Source organism: Condylura cristata, unplaced genomic scaffold (assembly GCF_000260355.1).
Source record: "Condylura cristata isolate star-nosed mole 26May11 unplaced genomic scaffold, ConCri1.0 scaffold00008, whole genome shotgun sequence".
NCBI classification, from domain to species: Eukaryota; Metazoa; Chordata; class Mammalia; order Eulipotyphla; family Talpidae; genus Condylura; species Condylura cristata.
In genome coordinates, this window is record NW_004567109.1 from 8432076 (window position 1) to 8457337 (window position 25262).

A 25262-nucleotide genomic window follows, 5' to 3' on the forward strand; every position below is an offset into this window, starting at 1 on the left:
CTTCTGGAAACTTCCCCGAGACCCACCTGACCAGAAGCCCTGTTCTGACACCTCCTTCTGGAAACTTCCCCGAGACCCACCTGACCAGAAGCCCTCTTCTGACACCTCCTCCTGTGTGACCCAGGACAAGTCACGCCTCCGCTCTGAGCCTGTGTCTAACACAGGGATACCGTGCCATGCCTTGGGGCTTTTATAAGAGGTACATGAGACTGGGTGTGCGGCTGTGGGTTCTCCCCTGTGCTCCAAGGCCTCTGCATTCAGCTGAAACTCTGGACTCAAACCCAGATTTCACAGCCACCCCGGCACACCTCTCGCCTTCTGGGTCTCCTTGTCCTTGGTCATGACAAGCTTCTAGCAGTCGGGGCTTGTACCCCAGAGACCAGACCTCCAGGCTACGCCTCCCAGACGTGCACCTAAAAAACCTAGCTGCTTCCCTAGTGACTGACACCACCAGGGGCCGGAAGTGATGGCTGGGGCCCTAGGGCTGGGCGCCCCTTCTTCAGTGACCAGCCATCTGCAGGCTGCATCATGACCTGGGGAAAATGGGCTCACCAGCTTGTGTTACTTGGCTCTGAGGTGGACTAGGGGAAGGGAGGAATTCAAGGCTGACCTCCGGTCCCAAGGAGAGTGGCCCCAGAGCCCGCACAGCCCAGCTGGGAGCCCAGTGCCCCAGGGGGTCGCCTGTTGCCACTGGCCTGGCCTTTTCCAGCAGCCTCCGCAGGAATTAGCAGAGGCTGCTAAGTGGCCTCCTGCTTTCTCCTGAGCTCAGAGAAGGGGGAGGGGCAGGGTGAGGGGGGCAGGGCCGACCAGCGGTGTGCTGTGCGCAAGGGGTGATTGTCATGGTTACGCTCTGACAAAACAAATGGCCCTGCTTCCTGCAGGCCCCCTAAACAGCCATCGCAATGTGGGCATCCATCAAGCCAGCTGCCAGGGCAGCGGGCACTGGGCTTGGGACCGGGAGCCTGGCCCTGGGCGCCCCTCCAGCAGCTCTTGGCCAGCGAGGCAGCCAAGGGGCTGTGGACAGAGGGAGTGTTTACTCAGACACGTGCTGCTTCCGGGGCAAGGTAAGGGCCGGAGCAGACTGGCTGTCCAGAGGGCACATCTGCATCTGCATGGAGACCCCGTGCCCCGGGCGTGTGTGTGCGTGTGTGTGTGTGTGCGCGCGTGTGTGCACTGTGAGCGTGGACTAGTGGGGAGGGGCGCGGACAGGGATGCTCCAGCCTGAGAAGTGGGAGCGAGCACCACATGTTGCTGCCAGCTAGCTCTCCACTCCTCTCCCCTCTCTGAAAGCGCTCCCCCACCCTCACCCCTTTGTGGTCCTCTGCCTCCTCCCCATGTTTCTGGTCTCTCTCCCCTCTGTCTCTGCCCCTCTCCACCCCCTTCTCTGCCCCCCCATTCCTGCCACCTGTTTCTCTTCCATTCTAGTCCCCCAGCAGCACCTGCGAGCTCCCCAGGGCCCAGGGCAGCCAGGAGCTCTAGAGACTGTCCACGGCGGCTGCAGGGCTCCTGCCCACTGCCGGAGCCGGCGTGTGCTGTCCACCGGAGGAGCTGGTGTGCCCTTCTCAGTCCCCCACCTCGCTCCTGCCAGGTAAGCGAGCCCGAGGACAGACAGGGTCCTGGGGGGGGGGGGCGCGGGGCTCCTGTCTGAGTGGTGCCTGTGCTCTCAAGCCCCCTGGGATCCTGTCACACCACCTCCTGCAGCAGCCCCATGTCTCCTGCGGTACCCAGCCTGGCGGGGAGGTGGGGGTGGGGGGAGCTAGACCTCGCCTCCTCCCCTCCAAAGAGCAACAGGCATCTTCCTGTCTCTGTTCTGGTCCCTTCCTTTCTTTTTCTTTCTTCCTTCCTTTTTTCACTTTCTTTCTCTTTATTCCATTCTCTTTCTTTCTCTTTCTCTCCCTTCTTTTCTTCCTTTTTCTTTCTCTCCTCTTCCTCCTCCTCTTTTCTTCGCCTTCCCCCACCTCCTACCTCCCCCCTCCCCCGCCCTTCCTTCCTTCCTTTCCAGAAGCCTAAGAGCTGGTCAAGGCTCTTCCTGTCCAGCTCTTCCACCCGTAGTGCCCAGTCTCCAGGCCCACCTCTCCGAGCCCAGCCAGGTCCCAGAGTTGGGTCTGAGGGACCTGGGTGAGCTCCCCCCTCCTGCTCAGGGCTGGCAGACGAAGGGCATGGAGGTGCCATTGGCGTGCACGGGACACATGGGGCGTGCATGTGGGAAGGCGTATGGGCATGTGTGGGGTGTGTCCCGGGAGTGACATGTATGGAGTTGGTCCATGTGTAAATGTGTTTACATGTTTTGGGGCCTGTCTGGGTGCCTTATGCCTGCTGGTATGCAGGGATTAACAAGCGGGGGGCATGCTTGCGTGGGGTGACGTGTGCACCCCCCATGCACACACCATGGACTCAGCTCAACTCAAGTGGCCACGGTCTCAGGTGGTGGCAGCCTGCGGTGCCCTCATCACCCAGCCCTGGTCAACATCTGTCAAGTGGGATGCTCAATCTTGCCTTACCCAAAGGGGGGCCCTGGGCCTGTGGCGGGGGCGGCACCCTAGTGGGTACCAGGCTTTGCTGACACAAGGTAGGTCGAGGCTCCTGGTGTGGGGGTGGCTGGCCTCTGAGGCCCCCCCACAGCCCCAGGGCTCTGTGGAGAGACAAAGCGCCAGGCAGGGTCTTCTGCCCCTGGCCACTGGTTTGTGCCTGCAGAACAGGCTGTTGGGAGAGTGTCCTGTGCCCAGCGGGAAGAGCACATTCCTGTCCATTCTGGTGCCCTCTGAACCCTCTGAGTGGGCACCCACAATGGCTAGCTTCCTCACCTGGCCAGAGAGGTGATGCTGGTGCTGGTTTGGGGGAGGCCAGCTCCACAGTCCGGGTGAGGGGTCGGTGGAAGAGTCACTGGGCCTCCGGGATCCTGGCTGGGGACCCTGTTCGGGCACCTGCTGTCCTTCCTGCCGGGTGAGTGGTAGCCAGCAACCGAGATGTGTGAATTTAAGGCTCATGTGTCTCACAGGGATCTCCACCCTAGGGTGCACAGGGTCGCCATAAGCAAGAAGTCAGCCGGCAAGGGGAACAGCCCCGCGGGGTGCGCGGACATGGCTCCAGGTCACCAGGGTGACGACGCCCGTCATCCAGGACCTCCCTGTGGTCACACTGCAGCTGGAAACCTGTCCCTAAGCAGGGTCCCTGGGGACAATCATCCCCTGACCCGTGGAACCCTCTGGGCTGGGCTGGTGTGCAGCATGGGACGTCCTAGAGGAGATGTTGGAGACTTGCAGGAAGCGTGGAGGGAGGTGGACATGGAGGTGGCAGTGGGGAGCGTGGAAGGTGCCAGATGTGTGAGCACAGGGCTCACAGGGCTGGGAGGGACTCGGTCCTGCTCAGCTGGCATCAAGTAGAACAGTTTGAGCGAGTCGGTCAGCTAGAGAGGAGTGTGCCCCGTGCCCACGCCGAGCCAGGCTCCCAGCTGGCTGCGGGTCTGTCCTCTGTGAACCTGCAGTCTCGAAGGAGAAGATGGACCTCGTTGGTTAGCAATATCATGGCAAATAACGCCAGTAAGAAGAGCACGGAGGTCGGGGTCTCTCAGAGCCAAGAGGAGCACCCCAACCGAGCATACTTGGGCCTGAAGCGCAGAGGTGAGGGGCAGCATGGAGACGGAGAGGGGCCTTCAGCTCTTACAGGCAAGCAGGGCCGAGGTGAGCCCCTGTGGGATGAGCAGGGAGCAGAGAAGGCTGAGTGGATCTTGGCACTGCAGACACGCAGTCCTGTTAAGGGGACCCTCAGTGGGGGCTCTGCACAGCCTCGCTCCTGTAGAGCAGTGAGAACCCTCAATGGCTCTACTGTGGGCCTGGACGCAGCCAGAGAGGGGCGCAGGGCTAATTCTGCTCCCTCTTCCTGCTGTTAGACAAAGACGCCAAGACCCTGACAGCACCGGGGTGACTCAAGGTCATCCATTCACTCACTCTACAAGCAAGCATCGAAGGGGTCATACGTTCTCAGGGGTGAGAGCCCATCTCTGATGGGAGTCTGCACCCCAGCCCCACAACCTCGTGGCGTGTCACCTTAAGCAAGGGGAACCTCTGCAGGGCCCTTTCTGAGTGGCTCTCGGTGAGCTGGGATGCAAGACGGGCTCACCGGGCCTGCCCTGGCCTCCCTTCTCAGGCTCCACCCTGCTTCACGCCGCAGAGACCCCCGTGGGACCCTCACTACTCTGCTCTTCTCCAACCGGGAGGCGCCCCTCCTTCCCCTGCACCAGCAGGTCCAGAGGCAGCCCCTCAGCTGGAAGCCCCAGCAGCACAGACAGGCCCTGGGGCAGGGCCCAGGCAGCGTGGGCACACCCAGCAGGAGCCTGCATTTCCGGTCACCCCCCCAAAGGAGACCGCAGCTCTCACAGGATGGAATCCTACCGGCTTTGGGCTGAAATAAGGGGAGTCCCCCCTTTTTAATTCTTACAATAAACCTACAGCCAAGGCCTATTCCGGCCCCTTTCACATCCATCCTATTCATTCAGCCAAGGCGTGGCGTGATTGCCAGCCTGCCGTCCGGCCAGCTCAGTGCTGGGTCTGACTCCAGGACGCGGCGGAGTCCTAGTTCAAGCTTTAGGAGCTAACAGACTCCTGGTTGGGGTGGTTGGGAACCTCAGGGCAGGGAACTCATCCTTCTGGTTCACCGCCATGGCCCAGGCCTAAGAGCTGCGGCCCATAGTATGTGCATTTGCTAAGTGGACACACCGCGTGGTTAATGAGAACGGTGCCTACACTGCTAGTGAGAGTTAAGCTTACCCAGCACAGAACCCCAAGAAGGCTTCCTGGGGGTGTGGCTGTGAAATAAACTCAAGGTAAAGAGGTTTAGAGGAAAACCAGAATGTGAGAACCCCAAAATTCTAGAAGCTTAGGACAATCAGACCAGATCCAGATGATTTTCAATTCTGCCCTCTCTTTGATGGGAATGTTGGTGTCAGTCTGTTGGCGGGGGACAGTCTATAGGAGGGGGACTGGCCCCCAGGGGGGCAGGAAAGCATGGACTTCCTAGAGGGGGAGAGGGGTGAAGGATGAGGACCCCCAGCCCAAGGTAAGTGGGCAGGGTGGCCAGCCCAGGTTTGCTTGGCGGGCTCACAGCCTAGGTCTGACCTAGGCTAAGCCCATTTGGCTGGGGTCCCCCAAACCATGCACACCCTCTGCCAGAGGACCTCCAGGATAGCTTTCCAGGAGGAGGGAGGAGCATGAGATGGGGGTGAGGGGTGGACGGGGTTCACCTCCAGGGTCGAACCAGAGACAGAGACAGAGACCCCAGCATCTTGGCCGCCTGCCTTGGGGCTCAGCCAGCCCAGGAAACAGCCCTGTCAAGGAGGGCCTGTGGGAGAAGGCAGAGAGGAGAAGCACCACGCCAGAGGACCCCACCTGCGCCCCGCCACTCACCTGCCAGGCATCTCTCCTCCGCCCTCCTGCTTCTCAGAGGCTGGCACGGCCACAGTCCCACTTTACCAAAGCAGAAGCTGCAGCACTAAAAGGTTAAGTAAACTGCCCAAGCTCATACAACATGAAAATGGCAGAGCCCTGCTGAGAAACCGGCCAAGATCACCCAAGAAGTGACCCCACTGGCAGGCCGCTGGGCCAGGCCCCTGGACCCCGGGACCTGGCCACCACCCCCAAGTAAGTTCTCCCTTTCCACACTCTATCTGAACAGCAAATAGCCCCTGGCTACAGAGGCATGAAGCCCCTCACCTTGACTGCTGGACGCCCCAGGGTGGGAAGTCCCCACCCCTGAGGGACTGGAGACAGGCAGGGCCCCTGCCTGCCTCTCCCACCTCCCCTGCTCATCCTTCACACGACCTGTCTGTCGGCCCAGTCTCTATCTTCAGCCAAGAGCGCTGCACTGCAGCATGTGCCAGGACAAATGGGGCGGCCTCCTCAGGGGCATCTCTGGGCTGGGGCAGGCAGGACCTGGCTGAGCTCACATGACCCGGGACCCAGACCTGGCTTAAAAGCATTAGGCCAGGGAACCTGTGTCATAGCCCCAGGGCGCCAGCCTCCTGGCCTTCCCTCTGTCCCGCCCTGGTCACTCTGCTGGGCTCAGCATGGACAGGGAAGGAGCTGGAGACAGGAAAAGACGGGCTCTGGAGAAACAGTTGCTTCCCACCGTCCAGCCTGGCCCCTCACCATCTGGGCTCCACACTTCCCCCGTTATGTCTCAGTTTCTCCACCTGTAAAGTGGGGATGGGCATTGGCAACAACTATAAAGTTCTAGAACCTGATATGTATCCCCGTTTTGAATTTCTCGTGAGCACTGAGCCCTGGAAACCCAGGGACCCAGACAAAGAAGTGGGGGATGGCCTGCAGGAGGTTCCCTGCACACTCATGGCCCTGTCTCCTGCACACTCACCACCCTGGAGGAAACGAGCCATGTAGACAAGCCCAGAGATTATGGACTCCCCAGGAGGGTATGTCTGATAGGCTGGGTGTCAGGGAGGCTTCATGGAGGGGGCACTGTGGCACTGGGTCTGGAATGGTGAACAGGACTTTGGACGGCAGCGAAGACGGGAAAGTGGGAAAAACCCGATCTGTTCAGAGCAGGCGAGAAGCTCGGTGTGTTTGGACTAAGTGAACCCCCAGATGTGGCCGGAGTGACACTGAGCAGGGCTGGGGGTTGGCTGGGAGAGCCTTGAAGGCCAGGCTAGGGATTTAGGCTGCTTCGCTGAGCAAAAGCAGCGAGAAGCACTAGAAAGGAGACAACATGGAGATTGAAGGCCAAGTAGGAGACGCTGGAGAGGGCCCCAGGGGAGCATGAGCACCTGCGTGGTTTGGAGAGGAAGATTCCAGCAGCTCTCAATACGGGGATGGTGCAGCCATGTGGCTCAGCACAGAGATTCTGTGCTTCTTCGCCCTGGGTCCAACTCCCACCCTACTCCCCACTGGCTGTATGGCCTGAGACGAGTTTCCTTACCTCTCTGACTTTGATGTTTTCATGTATAAAACAGAGATCGTAAGAGTGTTGCCAACTTGGATATGTAAAAAACCAGAAAAGATGTTTGGTTCATCTAATGTTTATTGAGCATCTAATAATATCGCCTGGCATTATTCTGTGGGTAACAGACATAATGGTGAACAAACTAAAACTAAATCCTAGTCCTCATTTGCGGGTGTGCTCTAGAGATCTGGAGGATTCATTCAAAAGGATAAAAAGGAAGAACGCCTGAGGGTGATACGGGCACAAGAATTAGCAAGCAAGAGCGCAGGAAGGGCCTGGAGGTCGTGGTGGTAAAGTGTGACCACACGTGCGGAAGGGAACAGTCTGGGAGAGGCCCTGCCACGCGGCCATGGTCCGAGGCAGGAGAGTGGCACTGGGACTTTGAGCTGGGGGAACAGAGGTCATGGGGAGGGGCGGGGTGTCGAGGGAAGACAAGATGATGCCCGTGGGTGCTGGTGTTGCAGGGAGGGGCAGGGCTGGGGGCAGGGGAAGCCAGGAGCCAGACACTGAATAGCGCGTGTGATCGGGACCCTGGAGATGGCAGGAGAGGGGGGCGCTCAGCCGGAGGGCACCCCAGGAGAAGGGAGGACTGTTGCCTGAAGGCTGACGTTGTTCACGTTCTCAGTCACTCTCTATACCAATATTGCCGGCCCAAACCCCATTCTCTGGGCCAAGGGCTTCTCCAAGGCACCAGGGCCCCAGTGGAAAGACTGGGTTGGATAAGATGCCCTTGGCAAATTTCCAGCTCAAGGTGGACTGGAGCTGAAGTCTAAGGTCACCACCCATCCGGATGTGAGTTCTCTGAAGCTGTGTCCTCCAGCGCACTCTGGCCAGGAGGAGCGGGAGCGAGGAGGGCAGGAGTGTGGGTGGCAGGAGAAGATCCATTAGGAAATGAACTCCGCCATCTTGCTTTACCCGGCCCACCACCGGGGCCTGGCTTTTCTGGGACCACCAGGGCAGAGACTCCCGGGTGGAGACCACTGGCTCCTTATCTGCCTCCTGCTGTCAGTCAGTCTACCTGAGATAAGCCTGGGATGAGAGCTGTCTGAATAATTAAAAAGGCGCTTCAGGCCGACTGCCAGAGGGGGTGGGCGCCCCATCCCAACAGCCAGGCAAATAAATGCCACAAGAAAAGCCCAGGGAAAATGGACCTCAATTTGCATTCTGCACCCTTCTTTTTAAGACTTTCCCCATCCCCACCCATCTCTCCTGGAGTCTTGGGGCAGCCCCCAGGGTCATGAATACATGGCGGTATGTTTGGGGGGAATGAGGAGATGAATGAGTCAGAGAGGCTGTCAGGGCCGCCCCTCACCCCCACCCCATAGCCCCTGGCCCAGGCCTACGGGTTTGCTCTGCCTCCTAGGAGCGAGGAAACCAGTGGTGGTCAGTGACGGAGCTGTGTCCACTTGCGTATAGGCAGCTTGTCTGGGCAGGGCGTGGCCCGGGGGTGGAGGAGGCCGTTAGGGCCGTAGCGGGATGGCGGGCAGTGGTGACGGCACCTTGGACGAGGGTGCTGGCGGTGAGAGTGGAGGCAGATGGACACCAGCCTCCTCCGGTGGTTAGTCATGGGCCTGGGCCATCGCCGGTGTGGGGCGGGGCGCCATCAGCAGGCAGGAGAGACTCCCAGACTGTTGGGCTGCGAATGTGGAAGGAGGGTGACTCCCTTTGCTTTGACAGCTTTGGGGCGCTTCGCTCTCCCCCCAGGAGCCCAGCGTGGACTGGAGGGGCAGGTTCACTGGAGGAGCAGGGACTGGGGGCTGTCACTTGGTAAAGGTGCGGCTGGCGATAGGATCGGGTCAGAGCCCACGTCTCAGCTCCCCTCGGAGTAAGAGGGAGAGCGCCTTGGGGGAGAATTCTAGCTGGAAGTGCCCCCACTCGGGCTCTGGCCCTGGGCTCCCCGCCGCTGAGTATCTTTGGGCCTCAGTGAAATGGAAAATGTGCATCTTGGCGGGGACAGGCGAGGGCTGCGGTGGTCACTGCCTGGGGACCGCTGGGGAATGGGGCCACCATGCTCTACTGCCCGCGGGGTCTGAGCTGGGGCTGGGCTGGGAGCCAGGTGCTTTGCCCACATCCCGCCCTTCTTGTCTCCCGCAGGCCCTGAAGGCCGAGTGGCCAGCGGGATGCCAGGTCTGCTGAACCAGGTCACAGGGGCCGCCCTGCCCCTCACCGCGTCCGACGTCACCTCCTTCGTCAGTGGTTATGCCCTCGGTCTCACGGCCTCCCTGACCTACGGCAACCTAGAAGTCCAGCCCTTCCAGGGTAAGGACCCGGAGGGCTTCCCGGGGCCACCCCCACGTTCTGGATTTGACTCCCGTCCTGCCTTTACAGGCCAGTGGACTTTGGGCCAATCGCCGGCCTCTCTGAGTCTCAGTTCCCTCATCTGTAACGAAAGTCCCATTTCTGCTCGGCAGGCCCCCAAGGGAGTAGGCAGTCAGGGCAGGATGGGACCCCCACAGGATGGGGCCCCCACTTTGGGCACCTAGCCAGCTCACCTAGCACCAGCCACAGGCACAGCCAGCGGGGTGGACGGCCAGCCCTGGGCCTTCTCCAGGGAGCCTCACGGCTGGGTCTAGGGCTCCCAGGGAAGCCAGGAGCTCCCAGTCCTAGGCGTGACTCTGGTCCCCGTGACCTTGGGGAAACCGCTGTGCTCAGTCAGGATGCCCTGCTGCCTGTCTGGGTGCCAGGGTCGCAAGAGGAGCGGATGAGCTAATGCCTGCGGAAGGACGGCGGAGAGTGCAAACTGGTGTGTGAACATGAGTCATCAGGCTGGGCCCAGGGGTGCGTGGACGCTTGCCCGCAAGTGCTTGTAAATCAGACGCGTCTCCACTTAAGGAAGGCAGTTACGGGAAGGCTCCCCCGCAGCCTCTGTAAAGCCTTGCTCTGGTTTGGGGGGGTCCTACCCCCCAAACCTCAGCCTCTCCAGAGATCCCGAAACCACTTCCCAAAAGAAACTGTGGGAAACGCTTTCCTTCAGGAATCCCCTGGGCAGAGCAAATGCCCTAGTGGCTGTTTAAGGGAACCTAAAAGCTGAAAACAGACCCACCTGTGGGCCCAGGCAGCTAAATTATGGGGTAAAGTACTGGCAGTTTTCATACACAGACAGAACCAGGCCCCCAGCTCCATTCCCACTTACAGGTGAGACTCAGAAAGTGGGGAGCCAGGGTTTGAGGCCCCCCAGAGCAGGGGGCAGGTTAAATGGGATAGGACCCCGATCCTCCAGATGTGACCCCTGAACTCTCACCTCACTCAGGAGCTGGATGGAAATGCAGAGTCTCAGGCCCCACCCCAAAACTACTGAATCAGAATCCACATGTCAACAAGCTCCCCGGGGAAGTGTGTGCTCCTAAAGTTTGAGAAGCTCAGAGCTCACTGGCAGGGGCCTCTCTTTCCATGTTCACAAGGACATGTGACGACATGTCTGTTATTCCCATTTTACAGATGGGGCTTAGAGACACTAAACCATTGGTCGAAAATGATTGGGCGAGGGGAGGCGGCACAGTGGGCTGAGAAGCCTGGCTGCTTCTTCCAGAGCCCGAGCTCCTGGGCCCTGAGAGGCCTTTATCAGGCCCCACTTGGGTCCATGAAAATTCCAGAGTTCCAGTCTCCTGAAAAATCAGAAGCTCTGACCACATGGGCCTCACAGAGTAACTGTGGGCTGGGCTGGGGCAGCAGCCCCCTCCACGGCACCCCTGTTCTCACCGGGCCACCCCGCTAGCCTGAGCCACGAGGTCCTCCTTGACCGCCTCTAGCCGGCCCAGCTAGCGAAGGGCCAAAGGCTCAGTCCCTTCCCAGGTCAGGGCGTGCAGGGGGGCTAGGGCACCCCATGGATGCTGGGCCTGCTCCGGCAGGCCTCTTTGTGTACCCCCTGGATGAATACACAACGGTGATCGGCTTTGAGGCGGTCATTGCCAACCGTGTCGTGACGGTGCAGATCAAGGACAAAGCCAAGTTGGAGAGTGGTCACTCCGACGCTGGCCGCACTCGAGCCACCACAGTCACAGGTAAGGAGACTGGGAGGATGGTGGGGGGGGGGCTGGGCATGTCGGGCAGACTGCAAGGGTGGCAGTGAGGTAGGCAGAGGGAGCACTGAGCAGGAGTCAGGAATTCCCAGTGAATGCTGTGTGACCTTGGGCCAATAATTAACCTCTCTGAAGCTCACAGTCTGCAAAATAGAAGTAATCACTTCTCATCTCAAAAGTGTGGTAAGGACCCAAGGAAGCAGCAAAGGGCAAAATAACACAGCACCTAAATCAGGGGCTGTGGGCTCAGTAACACTAGGGTTTGGCTCCTTACGCTATTGTTTGCAAGTGAATTAAGCTTAGATGAGAAGTTAAACCTCACCTATAAAACAGAGCTAGTAGCTATCCACACCCAAAACTCAATAGAGAGCACTGTGCGGAGCAGACAAGCAGTCCTGGTAGGTACAAAGTACTTAAAGTGTCGCTACCGATACCTGCTATTGAGGCTTCTGAGGCTCAGAGAGGGTGAGTGACTGGCCCCAGGTCACACAGCCTGTGAGTGGCAGAGCCAGAGTTGGAGATGAGACCAAGTATCAGAAGATGTAATTCGTAAGATGCAAGACTGCCCTCAGGCTTTTAGGAATTTGCAGAGGCTGAAAGAATAGCCAGGCCCTGCTTTGGAGTAACGACAATGGTCTGGAAGTGTCAGAGAAAGGCAGGGGTTCAGGCTGCTCCCAGCAGAGGGTGGTCCTGGCAGGTGGCCTGGGAGTGGAAATGTGACCCTCCGATGGGGTCTGAACGTCCAAGTCTGCCCCTCTTATTAGGGGCAGTGGAAGGACAGACCCATGCGGTTCAGATCCTAGTTTACCGCGCGGCTATTTGCTGAGACCCTTGGGCACATCCCACCCCCCCACTGAGCCTGCTACCCCATCAGCAGAATGGGCTCCTCGCTCCTGCTTCTTGGGGGGACTAGCAATGACCCAGGCACGACTGAGTGCAAGTTTGATATTTAGGAAAGCTTTTGCCAGAGGGGGCCGCCGCCGCTCACTCCTGCACCCCAGGAAAGGTGGCTTTGGATGAGGACTTGGAGCGGATCCTGTTCGTGGTCAACTTGGGGACCATCGCCCCCATGGAGAACGTCACTGTCTTTGTCAGCACCTCCTCGGAGCTGCCCACACTGCCCAGCGGGGCGGTGCGGGTCCTGCTCCCTGCTGTCTGTGCCCCAATTGTGCCCCACTTCCTTAGCAAACACGAAGGCTCCTCCAGTCAACAGACCCCAAGGTAAGAAGCCCCAGGAGGGAGGGGACTGGGGGGGGGTCTGGGGGGGTAAGAGTCACAGGAGGGAGTAGGCATCTGCTGGGGTCGGGATATGAGAGGTGGGGCGCAGAGGTGAGGCCCTGCTCTGAGTCAGCGCTCCTCCCTGCTCATGTGCAGAAACTCTTAAGAACCTGCTGGAGTGTCCACACTGGTCCTGGCCAGAAGTTCTGGGGTTTGGGCAGCTTGTTCCACAATCCCCAGGCTTTATGCCGAGGGCACTGAGCGCCTCTGCGTCTGAGACACTGAACAGGTGTTAGGGATGCCGAGGGCACAAGGCCTACATGGCTCCTGCCTTCATGGAACTTGGTGGGCGATCATGATCCTGCTAACCCACCACTAACGTGGAACGAATGATCTATTACCTTGCGTGCATAATGAATGATCTGAAAAGTGCAGTGAAGATGTTTCTGGACTGAGAAGGTGAGCCAGCTGCCGGGGGCCAGGTCAGGCTTCTCTGACTTGTCAGCTGAGGGCTCATCAACGAGAGGGATGTAGGCGAGGCGCAGACAAGAGCAGCCCTGTAGTGAGGTCAGCAGGGGCAAAGGTCCTGGGGTAGGAAGGATGGGGAGCCAGAGAAGGCCTGAAACATGGGGGGGGGGGGGAGAGGGCCTTGCGATGAGGCTGCAGAGACAGGACACCTGTAACTTTGTCAAGTCTGAACTTCTTCCCAAGCAGCTGAGAATCATTACCCTGGGGTCTCAGCAGGATGGGGGTGGGGGCATGATACACCCCACACCAGGATAGCTTCTCTGTATTCCCTGGTGGGCAGGAGAGGACAGGAGGTGGGTGGCAGCCTATCACACCTGCACCTGCGGTCAGGGTTCCTCCCATGCACCCCCAGGACTGAGGAGGAAGAGCAATTTCTCTGCAAGGAGAGAGGACCCCATTTTTAAGTAGCCGGCCAAGTAGAGATGTCTTTTGAAATACTTTATCTTATTCAATTCATATGAATTTTAAAAACCTATTCTACCTTATTTTAGCACCATTTAGTATAAAAATAATACTTGACAAGCGTTACCAGTTAAACTATTTAACGCCCCCACCCCAAATCTTGGAGCCAGGCTGGAATCTGGGAGGATGTGGTATTTATACCCAGAAGATTCACATGTACCTGGAAGGACTCTGGGAACAGCTGGGACCCTGTCCCCACAGGAGGAGCTAGGGACACGCAGGACGGTGTCGGCAAACTTCAGACGCCACCTGTCCAGGTGCTGACGTCAGCCCCAGTTGGCGAGGGCTGCAGCCTCCATGAATAGCAATGAAACACTTGCAGGATGCCAGGCACTGTTCTGCGTGCTGGTGGTACAGAAGCAAACGAACACAGGACCCTGCCCTCACGGGGTGACATTTTAGTGGGGGAGACCAGCTAAAGAAACAGCCCATAAGCATGTAGTAGAATGTTGCTAATGTGGTTGGGCTCATCTTGGCTGGAATAGAAGGGGCTTGGGCAACATTAGAAGCCTGGATGAGGGAGACAAGCCAGAGGAGCAGGACGTGCAAAGGCCCAGGGCCAGCAACGGCAGCAGGGAGCGTCAGGAAGGCTAGTTAGGCTGCAACATGTTGGGAGAGGGGGCGCTCAGAGAGTGGAGGAGTCAGTGTTACAGGCCCTGGAGCCCTGCGCTGGCGGGCTTGGCGCGGCCGTGTGAGCTAGTGATTTGCACCCCATGTCCCTCCGTGTGTCGGTGGCTGTGCCTCCGGTCTGCATTCAGGCTCTCCCTGGGTGAGGTGGAGCAGGTCGGGGTGGGAGATGCTCCTCGTCCCCTTTCCTGGGACAGAAGAGGTGCAGGGCTCTCCTCATCCCTCACGCTGGGCCTGCCTCGTCCCTGGCTGCCTCCTTCTCCTCCTGCTTGGCCCCGGTCCCAGCAAAGACAAGCACTGCTTTGGCACCCGGGCCCTGGACTCCTGGAACAAGTTGTGCCTGGCGACCTTCCTGGACACGGATGTGTCCAACCCCATGGAATACGAGTTCAACTTCCAGCTGGAAATCCGTGGGCCTTGCCTGCTGGCAGGTGAGAGGGTAGGGCCCAGAGAGGAGCCCCAGGTAGGAAAGGGAGGGGCTTCAGGCCTGAAGCTTTTTTGGGGGGGGGGAGATGGGGGGCAGAGGCGGGCAGGAGGCCCACTGTCCCCATGGAAGACAGCCTGAGCACATAGGCTCCTGGTCCCAGAACATGCAGCCCAGATGAGCACCTGCTCAGTGGCTTCTTTCAGGCAATACCCAAGGGGGCCAGGTGGTTCCCCGACCTCTCCCTGAGGGCACAGACACACAGCTGCTTCCTGGTTTGCACCTGGGACTTCAACCCACCCCAGACCTTCAGAAAAATTGGCCTGGGTGTGACCTGGGGGGCTAGGGGTGTGTGTGGGAGAGGCTGGGTGTGTCCTGGGGGCTGGGTGTGACCTGGGGAATGGGTGTGTCCTGGAGATGGAACGTTAGAAAGCACCCCTCTTCCCACGCCCCCAGCTGAGAACCACTGACCTGTTGGTTTGCCTCCCAGCCCCCCTCCCGGTGGGCTCATCTGCGGGTGCCTTCTGCACCCTGCGAGGAAGCAGCTCCTTTGACCCCCCCCCGGAGCGTGTGACTCGAGCAGGGGAGCCCATTGGACCCCAGCTCAGGCTCCCGTTGGGCAGGTGGGGAAGCTGAGGAGGCCCGGCCACGGGTACACAGCAGCCAGGGCCGCAGTACCGTCCTCTCCAGTCTGGGTCTCCGCGTCCGCGCCCGCCCCGACTGTCCTGAGCCCTCTAAGCCTGCCCTGCCTTCTGTGCCACCCAGGGGTGGAGAGTCCCACTCACGAGATCCGCGCCGACGCCTCCCCCTCCGCGCCCTCGGCCAAGAGCATCATCATCACGTTGGCCAACAAGCACACCTTCGACCGGCCCGTGGAGATCCTCATCCACCCCAGCGGTACGGCGGGGCCTGGGTGGCCTGTGGGGGAGGCGGCGTCCCTCCCGCGGGACACAGACATGTGGCCCTCGGCCGTGTCCAGACAGGGCAGGTGTCACAGAAGAGGAAGCCAACGACTGGCCTCCTGGATGGCCGGGCTCTCGCCAGTGGCATCACCTGGCTCCTGGCTCCATTTTAGCTCCAGAAGCCTCAAGGGCACTTTGTCCCCAGCAGGGGTCCTTGAAGCCCTAAATTCAGCGAGACTCTGGCAGCACTGAACCCTCAGGAACAACTCTTTTGCCTGAGAATTCGGGGCCCTCCCTAGTGGTGCAATGGGTTAGGACGCAGCACTGCAACCTGGCCACAGCCGCTTCAGTGCAAGTTCGGTCCCCAGCCTCATGGGTGACCCACATGGCCCAGACTTCTCTAACCCACCCACTGCTCCCTCAGCAGTGTACTCCATCAATCTGCCTGTTCTGCTCCCCACTCTGTCTCTGGTGAAGACTCTCAACCTCCCCACACCCCCGTACCTCTGACTGGTTCCTCAGTTCTTGTATGTATAAATAAATAAATCTTAAAATTTGGAGAGTCCAAATCTGAAAAAATGAGCGAGCCCAGCTCCACTCACAGATAGGTAAACTGAGGCCCAGAGCCACTAGGTTCTCCTGCCTCTGGGCTGAGGAGTCTGCCATGGCCACCCACTGCCAGAGGTTCCACCACCCTCTTGTAATTGGGAGCTCACCAGCCCCCAAGGACCCTGGCATCACCCTCACCCTCTCTGCAGAGCCCCACATGCCACACGTCCTGCTGGAGAAAGGGGACATGACCTTGGGAGAGTTTGAAGAACACTTGAAGGGAAGAACAGATTTCATTAAAGGGATGAGGAAGGACAGCGGTGCGGAGCGAAAGGTGAGGAGCCGGTGTGGGCAGCCTGGGTGGCCCCGGGACATGGTCTTCGCTGCCCAGTGAGGACACTGAGCCCGAGGTGGGGGCAGTGATTTGCCTGAGGGTACACGGCGAGATGACAGCAGATATTTGTTCTTTAATGCATAGCATGAAATCTCTTATTTCTTTTAAATCTTTTAAATCCATTCAAACAAAATTTAGTGATTTACCATTCATTTACAAAATGACATCATTTCAGGAACACAGCTTCCCACCTCAGTCACTCACTTGTCACCAAAGTTCTAGTGTCATTACACTATCTCAGGGACTCTCTCTACCCTTTCTTCCCTGTCCCCTTTTGCAAGCACCATCATCTTCACAGAGTTTGAAAGTTATTTTTATTGTGTTTTACTAGTTTGTTTTCTTTGGCTATTTATATTCCACAAAAATAGCAAAGCTGTCCAGTAACTGTCTTTCCCTCTCTGACATTTCATGGAGCATAATCCCATTTCATCCATATTGTCACAGAAAGCATGAGTTCATCCTTTTTCATAGCTGAGTAGTATTCCACTGCATACATATACTATTTACTTTTTTGTTCATTCAATAGTCGATGGTCATTTAGGTTGTTTTTGGGTCTTGGCTTTGGCAAATTATGCTGCTATGTCTTCATTTTAGTGTTTCTGTGTTGTTTAAATACCTCAAGTGGTATTGCTGAGTCCTATGGTATTGCTATTTTCATTTTTGATGGAATCATTCGATTTCCCACAGAGACGCATTTACATTCCCACCAGTGAATTAAGAGTTGCTTCTCCTCCATACTTCCACCAGCACAGGTTGCTTTCTGCCTTTTGGATACAGTGAAGGCAGATCCTTGACATGAAGTGCTTCTTGTCCATGTTTCCCATGGGCCAGGGCATTCTGGGGCAGAGGGGGAGTAACCCACCAGATGCTGCAGCACCTGGCTGGTCCTCCTGCCAGCCTCGTGCCTCAAGGTGCCTGAGTCAGGCTAAATTCTAGGCTGGTGGCAGAAACAACCTTGACCTCTGCCAGGCTACTCCATCCTCCCTGGCCCCCAAGACCCTGTGCTGGGTGGCCTCCCAGCTTCTCCTGTACATCCTGGGCTGTTCTCACCACTGAGGCGTCTCTTGGTCTTCCTATTGTATAAAGACGCTTTCCTCTGCCCTCCACCTCACTCATGACCCCAGAGGAAAAGGAGGCCTCAGTAGAGGGCTGGATGGGGGAAGGATCGGTGGGATGCCGAGCCGACAGCAGTCTCTGCTGTTATGGCCTACGTACCAGCCTGGGTCCTGATGCCAAGATAGTTTAAAGAATGATGGTACCCTTCTCTCTCCCTCCCCACCCCCTCCATAGATGGGAAAACTGACCTTAGAAAGGTGAACTTGGTTACAGAGAAGACTGTAATCTTGGGAGCTGGCTTTTGTGACAATGTAGCTAAGGAGTTGCACTCAATCATGCAGGGCAGTTAAACTGGATTTAATAACTTGACCCCCTCTTCCCCCATTTCCTGCTGACCCGAATGGCAGAGGGTGACGATGACAGGTGGGGGGGAGAAGTTGTATGGGACCGGGAACACGTACATGGCTTATTGCTCACGTCACCCTCATTGTTACGGAGCCCACTGGAAGCGCCTACTTGAGGGGGAAGGTGAAGGGAAAGGTGGATGGTTCAACGCCCAGCACATCATCCCCAAGTTAGAAACCCCACTGGAAACACTGCCATCCCAGAGGGGCTTCCCACTCGGATGAGTCAGTTGGGAGAAGAGGCTGGAGCCTGATTCTCAGAGTTGGGGGTGTCATCACCAGGGGTGCCACTGAGGTCTGAGACCTGCAGTATGCAGACAAGGGTGTCCCAAGCATGCAGCTAGGACCCCTCCCACCAATCCTCAAATCCATTAAATCTGGGCCCGCTAAAGCAAATGAGAATTAACTTGCCACCTTGTGTTGGTTATGCAAACACGCTGTGTTCTCACGAGCTCCAGGGATGACAGCCGCCAACCCGAAGCTGCTAAGCAGAGATGAGCTCACTGAAATTGGATAATGACAGCTCCAGGAGACAGTGGAGAAGCCCGAGCCAGGCCACCCCACCCATCCTTCTGAGAGGCGACAGTCAGGCTCTGGAGGTGGCGCCTCTCGCTGGCAGATGCCGCTGTTGCTGCTTGGGTCGGCTGTCAAGAGAGCAGGCTGGGCAGTGGCTCCTGGCAAAGGAGCCCCGTGTGGGAGGGAGAGCCCCGTGTGTGTCAGGGAGGGAGGCGGGCATCCAGAGGGCGAACATCAATCAGAAAGAGTGGGTAGAACAAGCTGTCAAAACCTGATTTAGCACAGAGGGGGCAAGTGACACCGAGGGAAACACTGTGTACAAGAGGGAACAGTGCAGAGAGCACAGAGACAAGGCCAGTTGCACATCCATCCGTGGTAGACAAAGGAACCCCACAGAGTCATTTGATTATTCGTTCAACAAACACTAAGCGCCCAACAGATATCGGTGCCAAGGAGACAGCACTGGAAATAACACATTCTTGTCCTCAGAGTTTACCTCCCAACGCAGGGAGGGAGCTGAGAAGTGGGCCAGAGAGCCAGATGGGTGTGGAGAGGGCAGAGGACGGAAAGAGAGAGCAGGATGCTAGGGTAATGGCGGTGAGCCAGGCTGAGGGGACCGGAGATGTCCATGGAGTGTCTGAGCGTGAGACTTGGTGGCTGATGATAAAGTGGCAGAACATGCAGAGACCAGGAAGCAGGACGATGTGACATGTTTGGGCATGGAAAGGTGGGTGGTGTGGCTGGAATACGGGGAGCAGAGTGGGCAAAGATGAGAGGGACGGGGGTGGGGGGCAGGCTCAGGGGGCTTCACGAACCGCGGTGCCGCCATGAGAGGAGGCTTCTGGGTTAGGTGAGAATGACACCGGCAACCGCTCTGGCTGCTCCGTGTAGGACGGAGCGCAGGAGTTTGCAGGTGACAGGAAGAGGCTGGCGAGAGGTGAGGCCGAGGAGGCCAGAGGCCTGGGCGTGGTAGTGGCCGCGGGCACAGAAATCGGGATGTATTTTAGCTGCAGAGTTGCTAATCCCGTGCTAAAGGAGCCGATGAGGGCGGGGGTGGGGAGAGGAGGCAAAACAACTTCTTAGTCTTTGGACACTTGGGCAGGTGATAATGTCACCTACTGAGTTGGGGAACGGACCCAGACAGACAGACTTAAACAGAGACAGACAGACCCAGGCAGAGACCCAGACACAAGTACATGCAAAGGCAGTCAGGGAGAGACAGGAAAAGCCGGGGTGGAGAGAGAGCCGGAGTGGCAGTGGAGGAGGGAGACGTGCAGACAGGATGGCGAGCTGTGAGGGTCAGCTGCGGCCTGTGTGCGAGGGAGCGGAGATTGCGTGAACAGCTACAGCGCTGCAGTGCTGTGGCCTGCGTCGTGCGTACGAGTCCATCTCTGAGTCGGGCACCAGGGTGAGTCCTGGGGATGCAAAGTCACCCAGACAGGACTTGCCTTCAAGTAATGTGCAAGCTAGAGGGGCATCAGAGGGGTGCCTAGGCCCCCCCAAAAACAGCAGCAGCCGCATTTAATCCACCCAAGCATGAGGCTGTCGTCCAGGCTGCACTTCATGGGGAGGAAACGAAGTCAGTAAGTCCAGCTGGAAGATGGCGCAGGCTTTCCAAGGAGCAACAGGGCAAAACTGAGCAGGGGAACCAATCTCACAGCCACAGAGCGCCAGAGAGTGTCTTACACACAGTGTGAGCAGAGGACCCCTGAGGGCCGGCACAGACGCAGGCCAGGGCTCCCACCCACGTGCCCACTCAGAGCATCCTAGGGCCACCCTGAGACGTAGGTGATATTTGCCCCAGTTCACAAATGAGGGAGCAGACCCGGCGCAGAGGCACCTGTCCAAGAGGACGCAGCTGGATGGTGACAGCGGGGGCTCAAACCCAGGTCTTTCTGCCTCCAAAGTCCATGCTTGCTGGGGACAGCGTGGACCCCCAGAAGTAGCTTTGGGCCCACATGAGAGCATGCCCCTTTCTCCTCCAGATAGAAATCATCCGGAAGCGTCTCCACAAGGACATCCCCCACCACTCGGTCATCATGCTCAACTTCTGTCCCGACCTCCAGTCGGTCCAGCCCAACCTGAGAAAGACCCAGGGGGAGTTCATCTTCCTCATCGACAGGAGCAGCAGCATGAACGGGACCAACATCCATCATGTCAAGGTACCGGTACGGGGGCCCCTCCTCCCGGCCCCGGCTCCAGGTGGGCCGCCTGTGCGCCCCAGTCTGACTCCCCCAGCACTCCTGCTCCAAGTAGCTGCCCTTCCACACCTGAACCCTTTTCCTAAATCACTGCCCATGGCTAAGAGAAAAACCACCACATTTTAAAAAGCAGTTTGTTCAGAGACACCCCCACCCCCAGCCCAACTCGCTCCCCAAAGAAGCCCCTGAGGCATAAGCAGCGATTGAACTGTGCTCTGCTCACAAGAGACGTGGGCATGCAGCGATCTCTGGCAAACTACCAGCATTTGTTACGTGCCTGTTCTGGCTGAAACACCTCACTAGTGGAGGAAGAGAGGGGTGCGGGAAGGAGAGAAGAAAACAGAACTGTTGAGTGTCTATTCTGTCAGGTCCTGTGCAGACCCCCTCGGTGTTTAATCCAGACAGTCATCCTGTGAGGTCATCACCCTTTCCCAATGGGAAACCCGATCCCTGGAGTTTGAGTAATCTACTCAAGGTCACGCAGCTAGTGTGGTCTAAAATTAAGCCCTTGTCTGACCGCTCCTGATTCCTGGCCTCAGACGTTCATTAAATGTGGCCCCTGCCATCAAGGCATGTGTGGAATGCAGTAGGAAAGATTTGTGTCACCTTTTCTTTAAATGCCTGTTATGTCCAAAATCCTGTCTTGGGGCCTCCCCGGTGGTGCAGGGGTTAAAGACTCAGCACTATGGAGCTGTCACCAGGCACTGTGGACTGATTTCAATCCCCAGCCAGGGAGCTGACCCACATGCGTGGCAGACCTCTCCTGTCTTGCCCGCTGTTTCCCTCAGCGGTGTATTTCAGTGGCTCCACCTGTTCTGCTCCCCACTCTGTCTCTGTCTTTCACCCCTTGCACCTCTGGCTTATTCCCCAGTTCTTGTATACATAAGTAAGTAAAACTAAATCTTTAAAAAAAAAAAAAAAAAAAAAAAACCCTGTCTTGGCCAGCTCAAAAGAACAGATTATAAGCACAGTTCCTGCCCTCAAGGAGTTCATGTTCAAGTTCAGCAGACAGCCCCGCTGACCAGTCATGCCTGGGACCTGGTGTCACTGGGACTTCTGAAGGAGGGGCAGAGGAAGAGGAGTGATGCCGTCCCCATATGCCCAGAAGTGTGTCATCTCCCACTGGAGATTATTCACTCCGATTATAGCGTTGGCCAACTCTCCCTTGTATTTTCAGTTACGCAGCTGTCTGCTTCCTTCTCTGAAGTTCTGAACTCATTAAGGACAGGACCAGATCCCTTTTCATCTCTGTCTCCCCATGGGGCCTAGCTCTGTGTTTGTGCATAAAAGGCCTTCAGTCACTGTTTATTAAACTGGGTAACGGACCAGAGTTCAGAAGCACAAGGGATGAGAGAACAGAGGGTTCTGCTGTCACCAGAAATTTCATCTCTCCCCCTAGTTTGTCCCTGGAGCAAACTCTTGTTTCCAGGGCAACAGGATCAGCAAGGAGAGGGAGGGGCTAGGTAGGACACCAGCTAACCCCTCAAGCTTGTTATGACTGAGCTTTGTCTTGATGCTTGATGGAGCAATGGTATATGAAACCCTAGTTCCTGTGTGGAGGGGTTCAGGACTGGATGATAACCTTCTCCTTGGCTTCCCACTAGCAAAAGCTTGCATTGGGGGTGGGGAGCTGTCCACAGCACTAGAGTGCTGAAGCAAATGGCCTGTGTGTACTCCATTCTATAACTGTACCAGTTTGTACAAATGTCTGTTCAGTTGTTCTAAAGTATCATGGAACCAAAAATCTAAGATATCTATTAGAGGACATTTACTCCCTTTTTCCTGCCACTTGCTAGGTAAGAAAAGTGATTTCCTTGGAGGCTACGTGTTTTTCCAACATCACATGGCTAGTAAGGGAGCCTGAGTTCTCCATATCTTGGCTTAGTGCTTAGAGCTCCTTTCCCCTATGTCTGTGTGGGGGAACTATAATCCTCTCCCACTAATAAAAGCTCTCTTATCTGATTATGTCATTTCTGATGGGTGGCTTAATGGAATGAGCAATGCCTGGTTCCAGGATCAATTCTGCCACTGATTTGCTATATGACTTTGGATAAATTAATTCCCAACTCTGGGCCTCATTTATCCTTTTTGTAAAATGAGAAGGAAGGAAGATTAATTCAGGGAGGGAAAGCATTCTGTCACATTCGTCTGTTCCCCTCTCCGAAGTCCAGGCAACCATCAATAACCTACTGTCACATTTTCTTTTCATGCTGAACCTGGACTCAAACTCTATATCTTTCTAATCTTGGGGTTCTGGGCAGTTGCTTCCAGTGGAAATACATTTCCTGAATTAAAGGTCTTTCCAACCTTTACGTTCCAGAATTCGCTGACAATAAATTTCGCTGACTCTGCTCTCCAGCCCTTTCCTCTTGGAGTCTCTCTCTGTCTTTTCCAGTTCAGTTCCCTGAACTGAGCTCAAGGTCATCTCTTCACAAATGCTTTTTCATTGGCATAATCCATCCTGCTAAACACACACACCCCTTTTAAAGAAAGACACAGAAATTAGTCAGGCCACACACTTTTCCCTACTGACAGTGAGGCCATTAAGGGGATTGTGTGGGTCATTAATTGTGGCCCATTAGGTTGACATTTTAGGAAAAACTAGGCATGGGGAGGTAAGAGAGAATAGGATCCAAACAGTCATACCAAAGAGCAAAGTTCAGCCAATACAATTTCCGGCAGCTTGTCTCATTCTTAAATGGCCACTGGCCGCCAAAGCCATGGTTCTGAAATTCTAATAGGTGTGAGCAGAGATGAGCTGTAGAGATAAGCAGTGTCTTCCAGCAGGGGTATACATTAGTGGCTAATGAAAAATATCAGATATTGACTTCTTTTGTAGAGAACAGCATGTATGGACACAAGCAACAAAGAGACCGAGAACATTCCTGTTTAGTGTTTCTGTGGGGGGAGGGACAGCAGGTAGGAGTGGGAGTCCCTGTGGTGTGAAATTTATCAGGATGTGTTCAGGGCTGTTTTCTTCTAGATTCTGGAGTTTAGCAGTTTGTTTCCCTGAAGGTGTGCTGAGACCCCCGGGGTGCCGCCAGAAAATGGGGTGCAGGAAGAGATCCTCATTCTTGAGCTCAGAGACAAGGTGTAGAATCAACGTAGAGAAAGGTCTCAGAGCACTGCTCTGAAAGCCTCCTCATTCTTTGGGTTTTGACCTAGTGTAACTGCTTCATGTGCTGACCTCAGTCTCCCTGTCTGTAAAACAGAGGTGGTAATACTACTCATCGCTTGGGTTGGTAATTAATGATAACCTTTCACTGAGGTTTTATTACCTGACAAGCTGAGACTCGGAGACTGAGTGACCTAAGTAGCCCAAGGTCAAGTGAGTCATGCCACGGTGAGATTTAAACCCAGAGTGTTTAAATGTCAAGCGTGTCTCTTAACCACTACACAATCATATGTTATAGAGCCAAAACGAGATAATTCATATAACATGTCCAGCACAGAGTCTGGCAAGTAGAACTTGCTTGATGTTTATCATTGTATTTTACTCCCCTCCTTCAGTATCATCCATCCTGTCCTCTCCTCCACCTTCTCTCTGATTTTTTCCAATAGACCTTTCTCAAGTGTCCCCTTGTTGATAGTAAACATGCTAAGGCTCTTTGATGTTCACAGACCCTGGAGGCAAAACAAAACGTATCTGAGCCTCCGCTCCCTGTTCAGTACCTGTGCTCACCCCTCTGGGCCTCTGTTTTCTCTTGTATAAAATGGGATCCTGTCATGTCTGCCTCAGAGGGCTCTGATGATGATCATGCGGGGTCAAGGAAGCAGAGCACACCCTGGGCATTGAACATAAAAGAGCGTTCCGGCCCCGAGAGATCTGTCCCTGGCTCATAGCAGCTGTGTTGCGTCTGACACAGAAGCCCCTGGCTGAAAGACGGAAGCTCGTTCCATCCTGCATGACGAGGCCACTTGTGTCCCCGAGACATCAGTCTTGTGTTGGCAGCAGAGAGTGGGTGCTCCCTGCTCTCCCTGCCCCCCAGGGTCGCTGGGAGGTGAATGGAACCAGCAGCCTTGCCACACAGATGAGCTTTATGTCATTGGCTTTGGTCCAGCCTCTGATCTGCATCAGCAAGTTACCTGGTCCTGGGGGACCAGGCAATTTGAGGTGCAAACAGAGCGGTGACAGTCCTGTGGGGGTGGGGAGTGCTTGCGTGCTGGAGCAAGCACATGGGCACAGAGGAGGCCCAGCTCCTCCCCCATCCTGGAAGCCCCTTTCCTGCCTTCAGGATGCCATGCTGGTAGCTCTCAAGAGCCTCATGCCGGTGTGTCTCTTCAACGTCATCGGGTTTGGATCCACATTCAAGGCCCTCTTCCCTTCCAGTCAGACCTACACTGAGGTAAGAAGGGGACCAGCTCTGAGACAGGACTGGGTGGGTGACTGCTAAGGGAATTACCAGGCCTGTGTCAGAAGCTGCTCACCGCAGACACCGAGAGGGTGCCGGGAGCGGAGAGCTAAGCACGGCCCGGAGAGCTGTCTGACATCTCAGTTGACCGACATCCCTCCTTTTTGGGCGAAGTAACAGCGAGGGGGTGGAGGGAGGGTATATCCCGGGCCCACCACTGGGCCCTGCTGTGAGGACGATAACTGGTGCAAGCCTGAGCTAAAGGAGCAGCAGAGGGGCGAGGTGGGCAGGGGGCAGGGCAAGAGTGAGACACCCAAGGCTCAAGGCTCAGTGTGGAGCAAGAACACGGACCTGGGCGGCATGTTCAAAATCAGGCCTCGCGCCCAGCCCAGCAATGGGAAGGAAGGGGTGGGGGGCGGGGGGCAGAGCTGGAGGGTGAGGGGAGGATGAGGGGCACTTCAAGGAAAAGTAACTCTGTGGGGATTTTTATATGCAAACGCCAAATGTATTGATTGTCCCACGATTTTTAAATCCAGTGATCGAAAAGGATTGTTTCAAAATCTTCTCTGATCACATTAGTTAAAAAGGAGAGAGAAGGAAAACCAGTGAGGAGCTTAGTATAAATCCATGCAGACCTTATTCTAAGCATTTACACACAT

At 56.4% G+C, this 25262-nt stretch overlaps 1 protein-coding gene across 1 annotated transcript in view; it reads left to right on the plus strand.

The window, feature by feature from the left end:
* The first annotated feature begins 9071 nt into the window (after positions 1–9071).
* VWA5B1 (von Willebrand factor A domain containing 5B1) overlaps positions 9072–25262 on the plus strand; it is a 33469-nt gene continuing 17278 nt past the window's right edge. Inside the window, exons 1-8 of the mRNA XM_004678567.1 lie at positions 9072–9210; positions 10800–10952; positions 11924–12191; positions 14091–14236; positions 14995–15126; positions 15890–16014; positions 20036–20212; positions 24487–24597. Of these exons, the coding sequence (XP_004678624.1) occupies positions 9072–9210; positions 10800–10952; positions 11924–12191; positions 14091–14236; positions 14995–15126; positions 15890–16014; positions 20036–20212; positions 24487–24597 (1251 nt within the window). The remainder of the gene's footprint in view (positions 9211–10799; positions 10953–11923; positions 12192–14090; positions 14237–14994; positions 15127–15889; positions 16015–20035; positions 20213–24486; positions 24598–25262) is intronic.